General features: G+C 40.4%; 1 protein-coding gene across 1 annotated transcript in view; it reads right to left on the bottom strand.

Moving 5' to 3' along the window:
- akap9 (A kinase (PRKA) anchor protein 9) overlaps nucleotides 1–18196 on the bottom strand; it is a 60720-nt gene that overhangs the window by 14714 nt on the left and 27810 nt on the right. Inside the window, 10 exon segments of the mRNA XM_070921231.1 lie at nucleotides 1756–1875; nucleotides 2925–3157; nucleotides 4115–4153; nucleotides 5151–5268; nucleotides 5672–5766; nucleotides 8099–8261; nucleotides 13164–13458; nucleotides 15052–15192; nucleotides 15449–15555; nucleotides 17625–17906. Of these exon segments, the coding sequence (XP_070777332.1) occupies nucleotides 1756–1875; nucleotides 2925–3157; nucleotides 4115–4153; nucleotides 5151–5268; nucleotides 5672–5766; nucleotides 8099–8261; nucleotides 13164–13458; nucleotides 15052–15192; nucleotides 15449–15555; nucleotides 17625–17906 (1593 nt within the window).

The following is an 18196-nucleotide window of genomic DNA, read 5'->3' as shown; positions in this document are numbered from 1 at the left end:
GTGGGACTGATGTATAAACTATATGCTATAAACACAGAACTTGTAGCTATCTACTGTATAGCATGAATCAAAGCTGCAATCACAAATTATATTATTCAAGTCTGTTTGATTTAGGAGGGAACAAACTGGTTGCTCTGATCTGTACGCTGCTCTGGTCAAAGACTAACAAGCAGAAGAGGCAAGTCAAGGATACTTCAGTTATAAAGACAGTAAGGAAACGACAGGGAACAATATGATATCTCTGAGCATTAAACTCATCTTTCCCTGATGGAATAACTGCCTTATCTTGTCAAATGATATTTCAGATTGGGCAAGTGAAATGCACTGAGGGCCCATAATGCCGTGCAGCTTATTTTCTGTGTTCTTCTATATCATCAAAAGGCAAATTAGTTGAATTTAACAGTTTGATGTCTTTGTCACAAATGACATGCCTTCACAATAAACACAATGCTTTAAAGGCAAATTACTTTGTGGCGTGCAAGGATTCAATCGATTGATTTGAGGGCATAATTAGCGCTTCAAATGTGTTGATAAAAATTAAATTTCTCCTTGCCCGGAGTGAACTGGAGGCTAGATTGTGAGTGGATGAAAAATGACAGTGAATGACGAAATCCTTGAGAAGCCAAACAGTAATAACACCACAGACAAAGCAAATATATATGCATTTATGGTAAAACTGACAGCAGTTACTGCTGTGAGGAATGAGACTGGGAAATGTGGTTCTGCTATTTGGTGCCGACAATCAGGACTTTTTTCTATTACTGTAAAACACTCCTCAATATTTCCTGTGTATAATGAAATTAAATTGGGAAAATGTGACAATATTCTGTCAACAATTCAGGACAGGACCAAATGTCAGAAGTTATACCAAACTGACTGGGAAGACGAGCAACCGTATCTGTGTAAGCTAACTGAGATCCTTTAAACAATAAACAAGAATAAACAATAAAGATTAAGTTCTGTTTTGGCCACTTGGGGGCAGTGGAACAAGGTGCTAATATGTTAGCAAACAGTTGCCTATTTACACATGCAGCAGATAAAGAGCAACACAAGCACATTAAAGTGGAAGTATCTGGCTCTTTAGCTGCTAAAGTGCTCCAGTATGTTCACCAGCTAGTCGCTAACTTTGTCCGTCTGCTGTTTGGTGCCGAGCAGGTAGCGTAAAGTGGGTTTATCTTAGCTGAAAACAGTGGCTGGAAAAGAGCTCAATGAGAGTGAACCAAAACAGCTAAGTTGTGGGCTGTAAAAACCAAAACAATGAGCTGAATTATTAAAACACTCCACGAGAGGAACCGCAGAGTGAGAGGGTGATAATTATCTGTGGGCTCGTAACTACAAGTGACTCCTTTCACTATAACTATCAGCAAAATCAGTATTTATTTACTGGAATTTGATATCAGAGGTTACATTACATATCATGTAATTGTCCTCATGTCATATAAACACATGGCCTTATTCTTCCATCACTTCCATTGTATTGTGTATATGATAAACATGCAAATAAAACCCACTATTACACAACTTACAAAGGATCACAAGGACAAACATTAATCCCACTCTCACTCTTTCGTGTGTCTAACACTCCCACTGTTAGGTATCATTTTTCAAGGCAGCACAAGTAATTCTACCAGCTCTATTGTTCTGTTGTGTGACTCTCAGCCCAGTGTTCACAGCCACAACACTGCTACGTTCAGAAAATAAGCATCTCTATTTACACCAGGTCCTCTGGCAGAGAACGGCGCTTTCTCCCGTTACCTCTCGGTTTCTTTGCTCAGAGCCGGACTGAAGCTTCTGTGGATTCTTCAGCTGCTGTTCCAGTTTCTGGATCTCCTGCTGGAAGAAATCTCTCTCATGTTCTCGGTCCACGGCTTGTTCCTGAACGCAGAGAGACAGGCAAATAAATAAAGGAATATGAAGATATTAAATGAGACCTTCAATAACGAGGACTATTTTCTGACATCAATGCAGACTTCATTTTGAATTCACCTGTTGAGAAACTGGTTTCCTTGTCAAAGATGGGTTGTCAATGAGACAATTTTCTAAATTATCAGAGGCTGTGAGAGTGTTTATGTGAGTTTCCTTCCCCCAGTTACAGTTTGTCATCTCGTCTGAACCGAAGGAGGCAGTAAGCTTTAAAGGGGATCATTTGATGGGTTTAAGTACTTGACCTTCAGACCGTGATGACTTTAGGAGCACCTATGCAAAGAGCAGTAGCTATTGTTGAGAGTATGTAAATCAAGTGTTTTGGATTTTGAATAATTTGCAGATTATACATCTTTAATTGGCCAACTGATGAGGTAAGCACTGACATACGGTGCTGTTTGTTGTTTACTTCTAAAGAATAAGACTGTCTATGTTTATGTCTATTATAAAGGAATGGCCAATAAATTTAACTGGAAAATTACATGTTTACAAATGTGCTCATTTCGCATTTGTGTGTAACCGACATCAACAGGACAGAATAGAGGGAATCTGCATTCAAACCACATCTAGACGATTACTTAAGATAAAGGTGTTGGAAAATGATCCCAAGTAACAATCACCATCATTACATACCTTCTGAGATACATATTGTAATTATCGATTCATCTACAGATTATTTTCTTGATTAATCTATTCATAGTTTTATCTCTAAAATGTTGAAAATGAAAATGTAAAAATTAGGTGATATATTTAATTTGCTTCAAGACAATGAAAAGCAGGAAATATTCACACAAATAATTCTTGGGCATTTTTGCCTAAAAATTCTTGCCAATTTTCTGCCAATCAATTAATCTCCAATGAGAACTGGTATAAGAAGGAATAAAAATATTATAATTTTGTCACTGACGTCGGAGTATACATCATTTTGAATACTGAGTAAAACTACGTCAGACAAACTGCACAGCTACGTGATATTTGAGGTTGTGTTCTTTGTCACTTACGTCGAGGAACCTCCTGTTCTTCTCCAGCTGTTTCTCCAGAGCTTGGATCTGCTGTTGGAGGTCTCCGCTCTCCGTCCTCTGAGCGTGCTCCAGCTCGATCACCTTGTTGACCTGTTCCTCCAGCTCCGCCTCCAGCAGCTTCACCTGCTTCAGGAGGTCGGTGTTCTCCTTCTCCGCCTGACGCTGGACCTCCACCTTCTCTTTCATCAGCTTCTCGGTCTCCTCCAGCAGGTCTACAGAATAAACGTGGAGGAGGGAGGAGAGGTTAGGTATCACTGCCTGTCAACTAAAGGTGGTTAACTCTGGTTAATTATTCATTCAGGTTTGATTTCGGTGACAAACAGGATGCTGAGATGGAGCTACTGAAGAGTCTGAAGTCTGTGAGCCATGTGATTAGATTTAATGCAGATTTTGACGTGTTGTTAAAAATAATAATCAACTTCCTTCTCTGAAATGTTGCAATTTTATATGTTATGGTCACTTTTACAGCTTCATCTGAATACAAGGCTAACCTCAAACTCTTCCAACATCTCAGTCAACTTCCCAACATAATGCCCCGAGCATGATTCCCCATCATGATGCCTATTTGTTCTTCTGCTGCCACCAATGAACAACCCACACCGGTTCACCCAGGATCAAACCCCGCAGGATTAGTGCAAAAGTAACAAGGTGAGAGAGTGCAAATGACAGAACAAACACGTGGACAGCCCGGACATTGCAATATCCATGCCCAATAAGCATTTACAGGCAGGGGAGAGGGACTTCCTGAACGGCCAATCATCTCACTCACTGAAAGAAATGCTGTAAGCACAGCATCTACAGGTCTAAAATATACATAACGATTAAAAAAGATGCCTCAATTCAGAGTGTAGATGATTGACAATTAGGAAATAATGACTACATATAAGTGTCTGAAGATTACTTTCATTTCATCATGCTAAAATGAGTGCTAACACTGACTCCAAGACATTAAAAATGACAAACCAGGACAAAAATCAATCAAAATGAAAAGCTGAAGCAAAGGTTAGTGATTGGACTGAGTGAGTTTGTGAGCCCATAGCAAGCAAGCTCCAAGCTTTGTTGGTGAGTTGCTGGATTGGGGTTAGAGAGATATACTGTCACTCAGCTACAGTAGACAATTATAAGAACATATAGTAGATATGACTGAGCCATGCTCAAAGAGGACACACCTGCTTCAGGTGCTGCAACCATTGCAGCTTCAACTAGGCCTACAGGAGAATAAGAAAGCACAGGAATGTAACATGCTCTTGTTTTTGTCATGAACAGGAAAACTCTTAGAAAGGGAAGAGAAAAGGGTGAAGAAAGAATGGCAGTGTTTTTCTGTCTGTTTCTCAGGAGTAGATTAAGGCTGTAGAAAGGATGCTGTGAGGAAAAGCTTTCTGAAATTCCCATTCGGTTTACACCCTGAGATACAGAATACTCACCATCTTATCAGAGAATGTAATCATGTGATACCTTTTTGATAATACAGGGGTTATAATGCAAAAGTTACAGTTATCAAGCTTCATGTTTCCAGAGCAATTCTTGGCAAATACCTGTAAATGTATGACTTGTGGAACAAGTACCAGTGGCAAGTGTTTAAGAAATGTAGATAAGCCCAAAGAGTTCCCTCCATGTGCACTGAAATAACATTTTATTGACTTTGTGACCCTCGGCCTGAATTCCTATAGCTGACAAAGCAGCTCAATTATGGCTCATACATTTTTGCTATCGTATTCATTAGGCCACAGCAACACAAGAACTACAAAAGAAATCAATACGAAGCCAGTGCACCTTTAAATCAGAGCTGCAGCCATTTCCAGGAAACCAGTTTAGATGCAGATCTGGGTATTATATACTGTCAATATGCATTACTATGAAAACAACAATGCTGTCAACTACTGTATGACATGCAGCTGACACTGACTCTGGGTTAATAATTCACACCAAAACTACCTGTCCATGTAAGTCAAGGAACTGTTTATGTTTTAATCTAGGTAATTTAGGTGACTTGAGCCTAAAAGTGAACATGAAACCTTCACAAAAGCTATCCTTTATGATGGCTACAATGCAATAAAGTTCACAAAATCAAACCTACACTTACTGTTCAGACCATGTTGAGTAAATTAATTTCCTAATATTTTCCTTTCAACTGTAAGGATGACAACTTCTTGTGAGTGAGCTGTTAAAAACCTGTATATATTACGGGAATTATGGGATACGTACGAAGCTCGCGGGGCCCGGCGAGCTCCCTCATGGCGTCTTGTTGCCGTGACAGCAACTCCCGCTCCTCCTGCATCTGAAGCCTCTCCTGCTCCAACTCGTGCAGACGGCTACTTGTCACCTGCATGGAGAAACGACACTCAGCTACAGACTTGCAGTAGGATCAAATTATTGATGGTTTTGACCTTTTAACAGGATTTCTTGACAATAAGAAAAATATAGAATATCACTAAAGCCTGGATATATACATGATAATACATGAATATATGACACTAAAAATAATCAAAACCACCATATCTCACATTTTATGGCATATGTACACATTTCATGTTTTTCCCTCTGGTAGAGATTTTAACTGGATTGAATTTAACCTCAAGTTACTGGACTTAAACCTGACTAACTACTGAACTGTGCCAGAGGCTAAATTAAACACAAATCTTCCTTCAAGCATGGTCATGTCATGTGCTATCTCACAAAAAAAAAAGGTAATTATTTTCCTCCTTTCTGCAGCTGGAATGCCTCACCTGCAGCTCTTGCTCGAGGCTCAGCTGGAGCTCTTCCTTCTGACGCAACTGCTCCTCCGACGCAGCCCGTTCGTCCGTGTAGCCATCAATCAGACCTGAATGTGGACGAAGCAAGAGGACAGTTATAAAGGGGCGCTGAAATAGAAACTCTTGCAATCACTGAACAGAAGAATTGAGAGGAATTACTTTGAGTCTTGAGTCTAGTTTCAGTCACACACACACACACACACGGCAGCCATCCAGAAGAATGAGCTTAACAGCGGGATACAAAATCCAAGGTTACCGACAACACAACAGCACACAAAAACATACATACATAAACGCAGAGGCACACAAACGTGCATACAAACGCACAGGCGCACAAAGTGAGCATGTCTGACCTATTTTGCTTGACATGAAGTATAAGACCGAGTTGTAAACACAATGAAATGCTCTATAATTACTGTACTGCTCTGTCACAGGTCAGCAAGCATGAAGCACCAAGATGGTATTCAGTTCATAATTACAGGAAAGACTCACAAATCATTCATTCACTTACTGTAACTGCAACTATAAGTTAAAATTTACATATTTTCTGACTGGATTCTTGTTAGTAGCTCATATGGGCTCAATGAGCTCTGTGTGTTATTTAAAACGGAGAGAGAGGCAGAAGGTAATTGTCACCTGTGTTGTCAGGAGATAACTATTATTTCAGACATCTAAGCAGGAACCAAAGCTGTGTGCCTAAGGAGGGATCCCTCCACGATACACAGCTATCACATGCACATGATTACTGGTTAAAAAAAACATCGTCCACTAACAACACAGAGCTCTGTTTGGAATCTATAAAATCACATTTACGCTACAACACAATAATTGCAAATCTTAATATTGTCCAACATAGTCTTTTTATCCCTGGTTCAAACATAACAAAAGCAGACTTTTCATTGACATATAATACGTTGTGTCAATCAGTGAAGAGGATCCTTTTTCCAGGTTGAGCCTGTCTCTTGGGTTCATTCAAAACCAGTTTGAAAAGGCCGCACCCTGAGCTTTTACCTGCGTGAATCCTCCAAACAATAAGGAGAATTATTTGTCTTTCCCTTCATTGACATTTGCACAATTAGATGTCCACAAGACACAAGCTGATTTCAAACACTCCCTGAAGGTTAATGAAGAAGAAGAAGCATGCCACATGACCAGATAGGCACAGCTGCTCTGTAAAACCTTTATATGAAATGACAGGTTGACGTTTAGGGTGTAACATTTATTCTCCATTACATCTGCAATTATTAATTGATGTTGTAGTTGATTAATCGCTCAACAGAAAACTATTCTTATAATTGACTAATCGTTTCAGTCATTTTTCAAGCAGAAATATGAAATATTCTCTGGTTTCAGCTTGTAAAATGTGAGGATTTGCTGCTTTTCTTTGACAAAAAAATCTCTAGCTTTTGAACTGTTGGTCAGGCAAAAACAAGAAAATTGAAGAGAAAAATTTTTATAGACTAAATGATTAATTGAGAAAATGATCTGCAGATTAAGCAATAATGAAAATAACACATGGTCTCCCTCTATAAAACTATAAAGCTTTTTATGACTGCAAATATTTGCTGTTCTTCAGCACCTCTATAGGATTAAAGAAAGCAAACATCATAACAGGATACTACTCAAGTAAAAGACAATATAAGATTAGGAAAAGCTATGAGCTCACCATTGTTCAGCGTGTGTCCACAAAGCCCGAAAGACAGATATGACTGTTACATTAACATATAGCACATTTGCCAAATTGTGTGAGGGACCTTAACTCAGTCGACTGGGTTTGGTGTGTGAGAGAGTGGATGTGGTTGGATCAGTTGACCCTCATGGACCAGCTGTCCCTGACATGGATGGGACATCGAGTTAGCTGCCCCCCCAACAAGATTTGTCACAGCACTTTAACTGTTGTCAAAAAATGGCCACTGTCTTCCTGGTGAATCAAATGGCTTAAAGATTTAACAGAAATACCTTCACCTTCAGACACAAACCCTCATGATTCAATCGTCACACGTGCAATCAGACGTTCAAACACAAACCAGAGACAGGCTGACAAAAATTACCATTTGTCAATTTCTCACCACAGATGGTCAAACACTCCCTTACTCTCCCTTTCAAACAGCTGATCCCATCACTCCCTGTAACGCCCCCCTCCCCCCAAACACATGCACACATGCTTCTACACTTAAGTGCCTTATGCTCTCTGTCTTCTGTAATCACTCTGACATACAGACACATGTTCTCACATCATCAATTAGAGTCCAAAGAGAAATAGTGAGTGCTGCATTTCTTCCTACAAAGAAGCTGCAGTGAAGAAGATGGCTTTTAGCAAACAGGGGATAACACTGACCAACATTTAAATCAAACTAAGGTACATGTCAGAGAAACTCAGAACAGAAAAAGAAAACTCACCCTCAGCCCGGTGAAGCTCCAGAGCCAGCTGCTCGCGGGCCCGGGACTCCTCGGCCAGCCTCTCCTGCAGTTCCTCCTGCTTCTGCAGCAGTTCGTTCATCTCCTGGTTGTGGCGGAAGGACTCCCGCATCAGCTCCGTCTGGGTCACCCGGGCATGTTCAAGCTGAGCGAGGAAGAGGAAAGAGATGGTGTCACACGGGCAGGAGAGAGTTAGGAAGGAACACTGGTCTTTGCATTAAGTAAGCTTAGAAGGATAAACACTAAAAATGAATGGTTTGCACTAAAGGGGCACTCTACCAATTTTATATACGAAGATGAGTTTACTTGTGTCAGCTGTATAATTTTTGAGTCATCAGGGTTACCTCCTTTTACTAACTTTTACTACTTTACTAACAATTGCTCGTATTATTGCACAAATTTCTGAATTAATGATTAAGAGCAAATTGTAATTACAATCTACAAAATTAGTTATTGAAGTTCTTTTCTTCTACATATAAAAAGTTGAGTCTCATGTATAACAGTGGACCACAGTTCATTGCTTTCGATGTCCATGTGATTATTTTACACATTGTTTTACACGTATTTGCCGCATTTGCCACGACGTGATATGTACTGAACCCAGGAAATATATGTAATATCAAGATATTGATTTCAACCATATCTTCCAGCTCATTTGGAAAACAGAGCTTGTCTACTTAATATATGAGGAAGATTTTAGTTAATTGTCAGTATGATTCATTTAAACAGATTTGCAGCCGGAAAGCAAACTGATAAATCATGTTAAGCAGGTTATTCTCAACACTCTTAGAAGAGAATTTTGTGGTCACCTTCAAGAATACATTGCTGTTACAAATGGTTTGACAACACAGTTATACATAAGTGCTGGCGTTGCACAAAAAAGTCAGCTTGTACAAATGTCAATAATAAAATGAGGTTATGTGCAGATGTAACAGAAACGCACAGGGATAATGATATCACATTTGTATACGACCTTCTGGTCAGGTGACAGAAGGTATCTTTTCCTTGTAGCACAGCTGTGAAATCATAATGCAATAACCCTTCAGCACACTCACACTCATCCCACAGTTACAGTACTTTCCATATATTTTCATATCTCCCTGAGCAAAGGTCTTATTGTAACATTACGGGAACCAGGAGTGACCCTGCCACACAGAAGTCATATAATCTTTCACCTACTGTGTCAAAAGCAGCACAGAAACACAGACAGAGCTTCTACGCACGCTCCTACGTGGAATGACATTTAACTTACATCATATCTGCATGAGCAAATATGAACTACTTCAACCAGCTGTGGAATTGTACCTATAAAATATTAATAAACAGCACGGTCCTCTCCATCCAAAGTACAGACTATTTGAAAATGCACAAACCCATTCTCTAGGTGTAAACTTACTGTATAAGGAGGAGTGGGCAGGGAGATTTTGGAGATAACCTTAAGAAGGTGACCATTAGTCCTGTGATTGATATGCGAGATTTGGGTCTGCACCACCACAGAATTTTTCTCGTTCAAGGTGCTGCATATTGGGAAAGGTCGGGGAAGGGGTACACGAGATTCCACCTCGTACACATCCTGGTCCTCCCCTTCCACCCACGTGGTGCTCTGCATGCTGGAGTTCCAGTAAGAGCGGTAGGAATCCATAGTAAAAGGATGGACGGATGAAGAGAGAACTTTCCAAACTCAGTTTGTTATGTTGGAGCTGCTTTTCTGGAGTCATCAAAAGAAGTTTCCATTTGCAACGATCCGTCCAGCTGAGCTATGCAACTGCAAATGAGGATAAAGTCCGGTGGGGAATGAAGCGGTGATCAGCGTTGTGGACAGCTCCAGGCAACAGTTTCTATGTGTTTGCGGCGCACACAAGAAAAGTAAACAACATTTGAAGAGGATGACATTCACGTCATCGCAATCACATCCTGCCTGGTGGAGGTAGAACAAGTTCCAGGTAAATATTGACAGAGAAAATCATCCGGCAACGGTGAGAATTTTTATGGTCCTACCAAAAAGTGTCATCCTCTGCGGCAGGTGAAAGTCACATCTCGGTCCGCCAGCTTAAATAGCATTCCTGAACATGACCACAGGTGGTATGTAAACACAAAGGCAAGCATTTCTTCTCTCCGTGTCCTATTTGAAGATCTCCAACCCTCTCTCTCTGTTCACTCTGACCTCTTTTCCTCAGAGTGAAACCATATCATGCCGCTCTGTAAAGCTCAAACCCCCATGTCTGCTCCGGCTTGTTGTCCTCTCTCTCTACCCTCCCTCTCTGGAGATTTATTAACAATACTATGCCGCCGTAGCAACCCCGACCTGCAGGGAAGCCTCCCAGGGGCCCCTTTTAATTGTTGAGTCCAAGCGGCAGCCAGCTGAGGGTGAAATGACAGCGCTCGGATCTTAAGAGTTTCTCTCTTTCCTTTTTACTTCCGTCTAGGATTGCTGTCATTCCCTCTCCACGCATGCTCCAGTGCTCGTACCACAATATTACTCACTGTAGCCGGATCTCTCTCCTGTCAGGCAAGGTTTACTTACCCCAGACAGGCTACTGTCACTCTGTTACACTCTACCTCGTTCTGGCACAACCCCCCCTCCCAAAAAAAAAGATTAAATCCCAGACTTCCAGGTCAGTTTTCACCACTCAAGACGAGAGGATTTTTCTTCTACTTCCTACATTGATCGCACACAGCAGGATACTGTTCAGCAAAAGTGGGAGGGAAGCAGGTGTGGCTTCAGTCTTCAAATAGATCACACGCTCTACCTATAAACACAAATAACCCACAGACAACTCACGCCCTTCCCACAAAAAGTTGTCAAACCAGATTCCCTCCGTACATAACAACAGAAAAAAGCAATTAAGGCGTTCTGACATGCTGCCACTTGGTCCCACCTACTGTCTCTGTTTGGCATGTCAACCGTCATACTGACTGCACATGAACAATTTCCACATCTCACTGAGGCGTCTCACGGGCAGATAATGGGAGTGAGCAATGAGCGAGCGAAACACCTTCCCCAGGCAAATAATTTACAGCAGTAGTTCAACAAAAGGCACTTCCAACATTCCTGACTGGCTTGTTACATCAATCACTGTTCACGACGCTGCTTCACAGGCAAGACTAATGTACATCAGATCAATAGCAGCAGGAAAATCATTGAATAAACCATTAGAGGCTTTGTTGATTACAAGTTTATTGTGCTGTTAATTGTGTGTACTTGGAGGAGATATAAACTGTGTAATGTAATCTGCTTGTAAAAACAGATTACCTATTATTTTCATTTTTGAGTATTTGTCAGAAAATAGTGAAAAATGTCTGTATTGATATATATAATTGCTTGTTTTGTCCGACCCGCAGTCCTAAACCTTCTATCACAGAAGACGTAGAAAATCAGCAAATATTTACATTTTTGAAGCTGGAACAAGTGAATTTTCTGCCACTTTTGCTTAAAAAAATATTTAAAGGACTGATCGATTATCACATCATTATCATTAAGATTTATCATATAAAATAATTTCAGCTCCATTATTTACAATCATAACAACCCTCCGTTAGTGGAGCAAATCAAATGTAGTGCTACAGTTTATGTAATAATTCAGAGAAATGACAAACAGAAAATCACTTAATTTGTTTTGTATCATAGAATAGATGATCTGACTAATTGAAGAAAAACCACCAAGAAGATGCCCAAGAAAAATGGTAGAGAGTGAGTGTATTGTAATCAAAATGTGGTGAATAGAGGCTTTAAAACAGCAAAGCGTAAAAGAAACAACATCAACCAACACACTCTGTGGTGTGGATGGATGTTGAAACAACAGTGATGCTCGGCCGGAAATGTCTTTAAAGCTATTTTTAGATCGACAAGATAAAACCCATCCCACCGTGAGTAACGCATGAATTTCAGCCAACGGGAAGATGTGCCGTGCAGTCAGTTACAGTAACACATTCAATGGCCTAGTTAAACTGGCCCCGTCTCTGTGGGCTGACACTGGACACAGCGAGCGCACTACGCGGACAGCCTGAGGGGGGCGGAGGTGTGGGGGGTGAAGTTGTTCTGTCCAACTGGACTATGATTGGTAGATCAACCAGACAAAAGCTCAGTGTAAATACAGCTCGTATCTATAGGCAACCAGTGGGAATGAGGCAGCTCTTTTGTGTGTGAATTCTAGACAGGCCAACTTTGTTGCCGGCCACATTCTGCAGTCTCATTCCCATTATGCTTCCATGAACAGGCGCAGAACCCCACAGAGGGGGTTAACAGTGTCGAGTGTGGGTATTTAAATGTTTTGACAAAGCCTAAATGTGTCACTAGAGCTTTCTGTTTATTGGTAACTTTCAGGCACAAACACACACATGACTGTTCTTCTAAAATCCCAACCTGCAAAGAACCAATTTCACCTGACAAACAACTATAAAGAAGAGACAGGGATCAAAAGCATTGAGTATTAAGAAGTGTCAAATATTGAAAGTTGGCATTAAATGTTAAATTAAATGTTTGGTCAGCTGGTTTAGTCATTCTTTGATTATATCATCCTAATCTATGTAAATCAGGAAATGTTTCTAACTTAATAATGATTTTAATAAGCAAAATTTGTTATTTTTAAAAGATATAGTTCAACATTTTGGTAAATATGCTTATTCGCTTTTTTTTGCAGAGCGTTAGATGACTGATACCGCTGGCTGCCTGACAACTGGTCTTGGCCAAGAGACAGTTCGGCACATTCGGTTTTTGTACGGATTAATTAGCAAGATAGTGTGTTAATTAGTAAGCTCTACAGGTGCTGGTAGGCGGACTGTTACCATTGTAGAGAGCCAGGCTAGCTGTTTCCCCTGTTTCCAGTCTTTATGCTAAGCTAAGATAAATGTATGCTGGCTCCATGTTCTTATTTACCATACTGCTTCCCAAAATGTCCAACTGTTCCTTTAACACTGATGCATTAAGCAGTTTGGCATATTTTCATGATAAAAAAAAGGTTTAAAAACATGTTTAGGGAGCCGAGGGTGCCATACGAGCAGACAACAGTACATTGATCCCAGGCCACTTAACCAAAAATATTTGTACCTGGTTGGTGGTGTCGCTGATGGCCATCAACATCTTCTCCAGAGCCGTTTGGAGTCGGCTGCTGATGCCCATCAGATATTCCTCGTTCTCTAGCTGTGTCCCCGCCCCGAGCAGCAGGCTTTCCATCATCTGCTGGGACACCTCCAAACCCTCGTCAGCCTCCATCTCCCTGGACCACAAACTCACATCGTCTGCGCCGGTCTCGCTGCCCTGGCAGCTTTCTGCAGAGTGACCTGGAATGACCAGAGAGCAGAAACATTTCACACACAATCCAGTTCACTCAGATATTTTGTGACTACCCTTTTACCCTTTTACCCTGTTTGCTCTAACTTTAGACCGATAAACCAAGATACTCTTTAGAGAATAATCAGCACACAATCATGTAAAATGCTGCTTGAATAGAAAATAATTATCTACTGAAAATGCGTAAAAGTGTAAGGCTTGGCTTAGGACAAGTATAACCTTTAAAAATGCTAGTCATGTGTAGTTTATATTCATAACAGAACAGGATGCAAAGCAGTACTAAATATAACCATAATAAGGATGTAGGCACATACATCATTCGGTTCAGCTGAGTACACTACGCTCACAAAGCTACATTGAATTATTTGACTTTGTAACCTAACTTTGTATTCTGAGAGGAATATCATGATAGCAGCAGGCAGCGATATACACTGTGTTACATTTTCATATTTGAACAATGTTGACACAGAGCAGTGGATCTTTCAAAGCATAGAGGCAGGTCAAGTTGTTAAGCTGGCAGCAGCTGGTTATTACAGAATTTAATTCTTTTCATGAGAATTTAAGGGATTTGAATTCACATCATGGTCTATGGTCAAATACAATAAGCAAATACAACATGGCATATTCTAATCTAGAAGATGTTTTTCTCAGAAGAAAAAAAACTGATGTGGACAATCAAAACAAAACTGGCATATTAGATTATTCAACAGAATTTTTGGAAAATTGTGAATCAAAGCACAAAAGTGTTGAGTCCCTTCAAACTATAGTCCTGTAGTCTCTGTATGAACTGTACATTTCTGTGGTATGACGCTAGAAGTAGGCTCCAATCACAAAAGCACCAAATACAGAGGGTATTTGGTATTTGAAACCAGCATTATACTGAATTTCGTATTTTCATAATTTAGAAGGGGGCAAACCTATCAGTCAGCTATATTGTAGTTTAGTGATTATTATAAGTAGCTATGATTAGTATTATAGTGTTCACATGTTAACATGAGACTTTGTTGTCTTTAGGTCCCATGGAGTCACCATCTTCAGTTATAATGAACCATTCAGAGGGCAGACATATTGGATATTTATCTGACATCTAAATTACAGGACTAACTGTCCATGCTATTGTTTGCACGTTGTGTTTGTATCCAAGCTTAATGAAGAAAGAGAGGAGCATCCACTCTTTGTTCATGCAATAGCATCACAGTATGTAGTCATGGTGCAGTGTTGCTCCATCACACCAGACTATATTAGCAGCAGAGGAGGTTATCTTAAATTGCAGTCACAGCTGCCAGGATGTGACGTCAATGCTACTGTATGTGCTGTGTTGTTTTGCAAGTGTCAAATCACGTTTGAAATTAAACTCCAGAAGGCCAAATGTTTTTGCTATCCAGATGTAATAAATGCAAACTGACTCAAAGCTCTATAAAATGCCATAAACTGAATATGGGATGCCAAAGTCCAATGCTTGTGTAGTGAGCATACACATAATTACATTAAAAAGGTTTTCTAGTCAGTTTTCTTATGTCTTTTGTTGCTTGTAGATAACTACCAAGATCTGAACCAATATGTTTGGGTGGGTGGGCTGCTGAACCTGTTGCCCGAACATAGACACCATCATTTACCTTAAACTACTACTTAGACCTGATGTTACTTGCCTGCAGCAAGCTTCCCTCCGCTGGAAGCAGACAGACTCTGCATGTGAAGGCCCATAGTTTCTTCCGCTGCAGCCGTAGTCTTCAGGACGTCAACCAGCACCTGACTCAGTTTCTCATTGGCCTTACGCAAGATGTTTCTGAAATCAGCAAAAATGATTACATTAATAGCAGCCGCAGTAAAGAGGAGTTTCTTTGGGCAATTACCGACACATTTGTCACCATTTGAAAGACGACACACTAAAACAATGAGGGCTACTTTGGCCTCTGGAAATAAATATTAATCTTTTTATACTAGCACTGACACAAACAAATATGCAACAAGTTATCATGAAGGAACAACTGCGTGTTGATGGAATTATTAGGGAACAGTATAAACACAGTTTCCATCTCTACCTTTCAGTTTCCTTATCAGAGGACTCTCCATCATTCTTTACTCCCGACCCCCCTGGATCTTCTTCTTCCTCAACTTCTTCTTGACCGTCTTCTTTCTTCTTTAAGGCCTGAACAGGCAGGAGAGAGAACACAGACAGCAGCCCCGTCATTGCAAAGTTGCAATTGGAGAAACAGACTCCTGAAAACTCTGGGCAGCAAACGACAGAGTGGCTGTTTGTGTGACCATTAGTAAAAGTGAATTCAAATAAGGCGCAGCGAGACGCACGATTACACACTGCCCTTTTACAAGCACACAAACACACACAAACAAAGACGCACTTCTAACTCCCTTGGAGCCGAAACACTACTATCTTTGTGCTGCTATGGCAACAGGTGCACCTGAGGCACAGAGGCTCGCAGGGGCGACAGCGCCACCTCCTGGAAGAACAGCAGAAATGCAACTGCTTCTCCAGTGACTTCACTCCCAGACACTACGCTGTGTAGAGACTGCAGATGAGCGAGACTGGCACCGATTTCAGTCAAAGAATCACTTCTTTCAACAGATTTATGGTTTCCTGCATAACAGACAACATACAGAGCTGTGCACTCAGAGAGAAGAAAAATAAAAATGCCTGTAAAGAACATCTTTTTGAGGTAATTATATTATATTATATCATATATCCACATTTTTCGTCTGTAGCATTGAATTCCATCAGACAGAAAGATGTTCTAATGTGTGTCTAATTAAGAGTCTATTGACATGTTTGACAACCAAATAATTCCATATGGCTCTATAATATCAGCTAAAGAAAACGGGCATGAAGCTGCACACAAAAACACTGAGCATACAAACATCAGTCCTGATTCAGAATATCTGATGTTTCATCATTTGTAATCTCAGCTCTTAGCTTGAGCTGCATCGTCCATCATTTTTGGGCCTCAAGAACACATATAGATAATTATAGATAAGTAATCATAATAGTGTAATCTTTAAGATGGAGATGTCTTCACAGAAGATCCTTCTAGCTTTCTATGTCACTATTATCAACCTTCACAGCTTATTTTCTATGGATCAACGCCACAATTTACACCTTGATGAAGTTCCTGGTGGTGCAAAGGAGAGAATAACACACGAATGCACATAAACACCTCAATTGAGTGATGTCGGTGAAAGTACAGAGGTATTTTTTGTCATCACTAAAACTCATCTGAGCCAATTACTGAAGCTTAAGAACTTTTTACGAATCACCTCCAAGAGTGTGCTGGAGCAACTCATCTCAAAGAAAAGTGAACATGACAGCCACTGCTATCACACAGTTAAAGCCTAATCATGCAATAAATGGTTAGTGAAAGCCTAGCAGGCCCTGGGATTAGCTCTTCAAGGAATGAGGAGGGATTTAAAAAAATAAAATCCCAAATCAACATGAGGAAACCAGTGCACGCAGAGTAGAGAGTATGCATGATCAAGAATCTAAAATGTTATTCTTAAAACAGTAGAGGATAAACAAATATGCTTCCTGTGAAATCATTAAATCATTTCCTCTGATATAGGGAGTGGTTGTGTGTGATTATAAAAAGAACTGTTTCAGTGCATGTCAGTCCCTTTCATCAGTAATAAAAGACTCACATCGCGAGTTTACTGTGTGGAAGAGTAAAATAATTAGGATGAGAGGAGAGTAAGGGTGGGTGTGCACTTTACTGTATTTCATAATTCATAATTACTGTTCGGCTTTTTGGTTAATTACTGGTTAAATAATATTAAGGGAGGCTAGAATAGTTGAGTGTACATCCACAAAACCTCAGTGGGATCAGTGCAGGATAGCAAAAATAGAACGTCATGCTCTACACATTAATGTTGCTGCATAGTTTTACTCCTGGCTCAAACACAACAACATAAAAGAACTTTAACCATATTATTAATTGTAGTATTGAAAAAAATACTTTCATTGTAACGTTAAGTCAATGATTTAGTCAAAACAAAATCCCTGAGAGAGTAAAAAGCTGTGAAAAATAACATTAATATTAGCTTAAGCATACATAATCAATGATAGAGGAATCGATGCAACACCTGCATTGCGACACAGTGCTTCTGAAAAGTAATGACACAGCAGTAATGAATTGTCTCAGATGAAATGAATCTGTGGAGTCGACAGTAAATCAACGCATTATGTGTGACAGCTCAGTTTGTGACACTGACCTGCTCAGGTCCTGATTCTGTTTTCTGCAGCTCGTCTTTTAACTTTCTGATCTCGGCGTTCAACTCCTCCAGCTCCCTCTGCAGTCTCTCCTTCTCCACTTCCTCCAGCCAGGCGCCCGAGGTGAGAGGAGAAGCTCTGGGAGTCCGCTCCTCCTTCCCCCTCTCCTCCAACTCCTCTTCATCCGACTGGGTCTGCATGGAGGTGCACCTCTGGCAGGCGTGCTTGTTGATTCGTGCCAGCTCAGTCTGCTGTGCAAACTCTACGGACATCTGAACTATGGCCTGTCAGAAAACATGAATCCAGAGATGACGTGTCTTAGAGACCCAAGAGTGCTAATACAATGTTATCAGCAATTCTGGGATCAAATTGTTTCCCCATTCATACAGGTATTTTTTTTTTTAACCAAAGTTGGATAAATTAATATGCTGTATCTAGGGCTGCAACTAACAATTATTTGCATTCTAGATTATTCTGCTGATTAATGGTTTGGTCAATAAAACGTCATACAAAACAGAGAACTTTCCCAGAGCCCAGATGACAAATGAAATGTCTTGTTTTGCCGACCAGCAGT

The sequence above is a fragment of the Enoplosus armatus genome, chromosome 16 (genome assembly GCF_043641665.1).
Source record: "Enoplosus armatus isolate fEnoArm2 chromosome 16, fEnoArm2.hap1, whole genome shotgun sequence".
Lineage (NCBI taxonomy): Eukaryota > Metazoa > Chordata > Actinopteri > Centrarchiformes > Enoplosidae > Enoplosus > Enoplosus armatus.
Note: the sequence above shows the minus strand (reverse complement) of the source record. Positions and strands in the feature narration are given on the sequence as shown.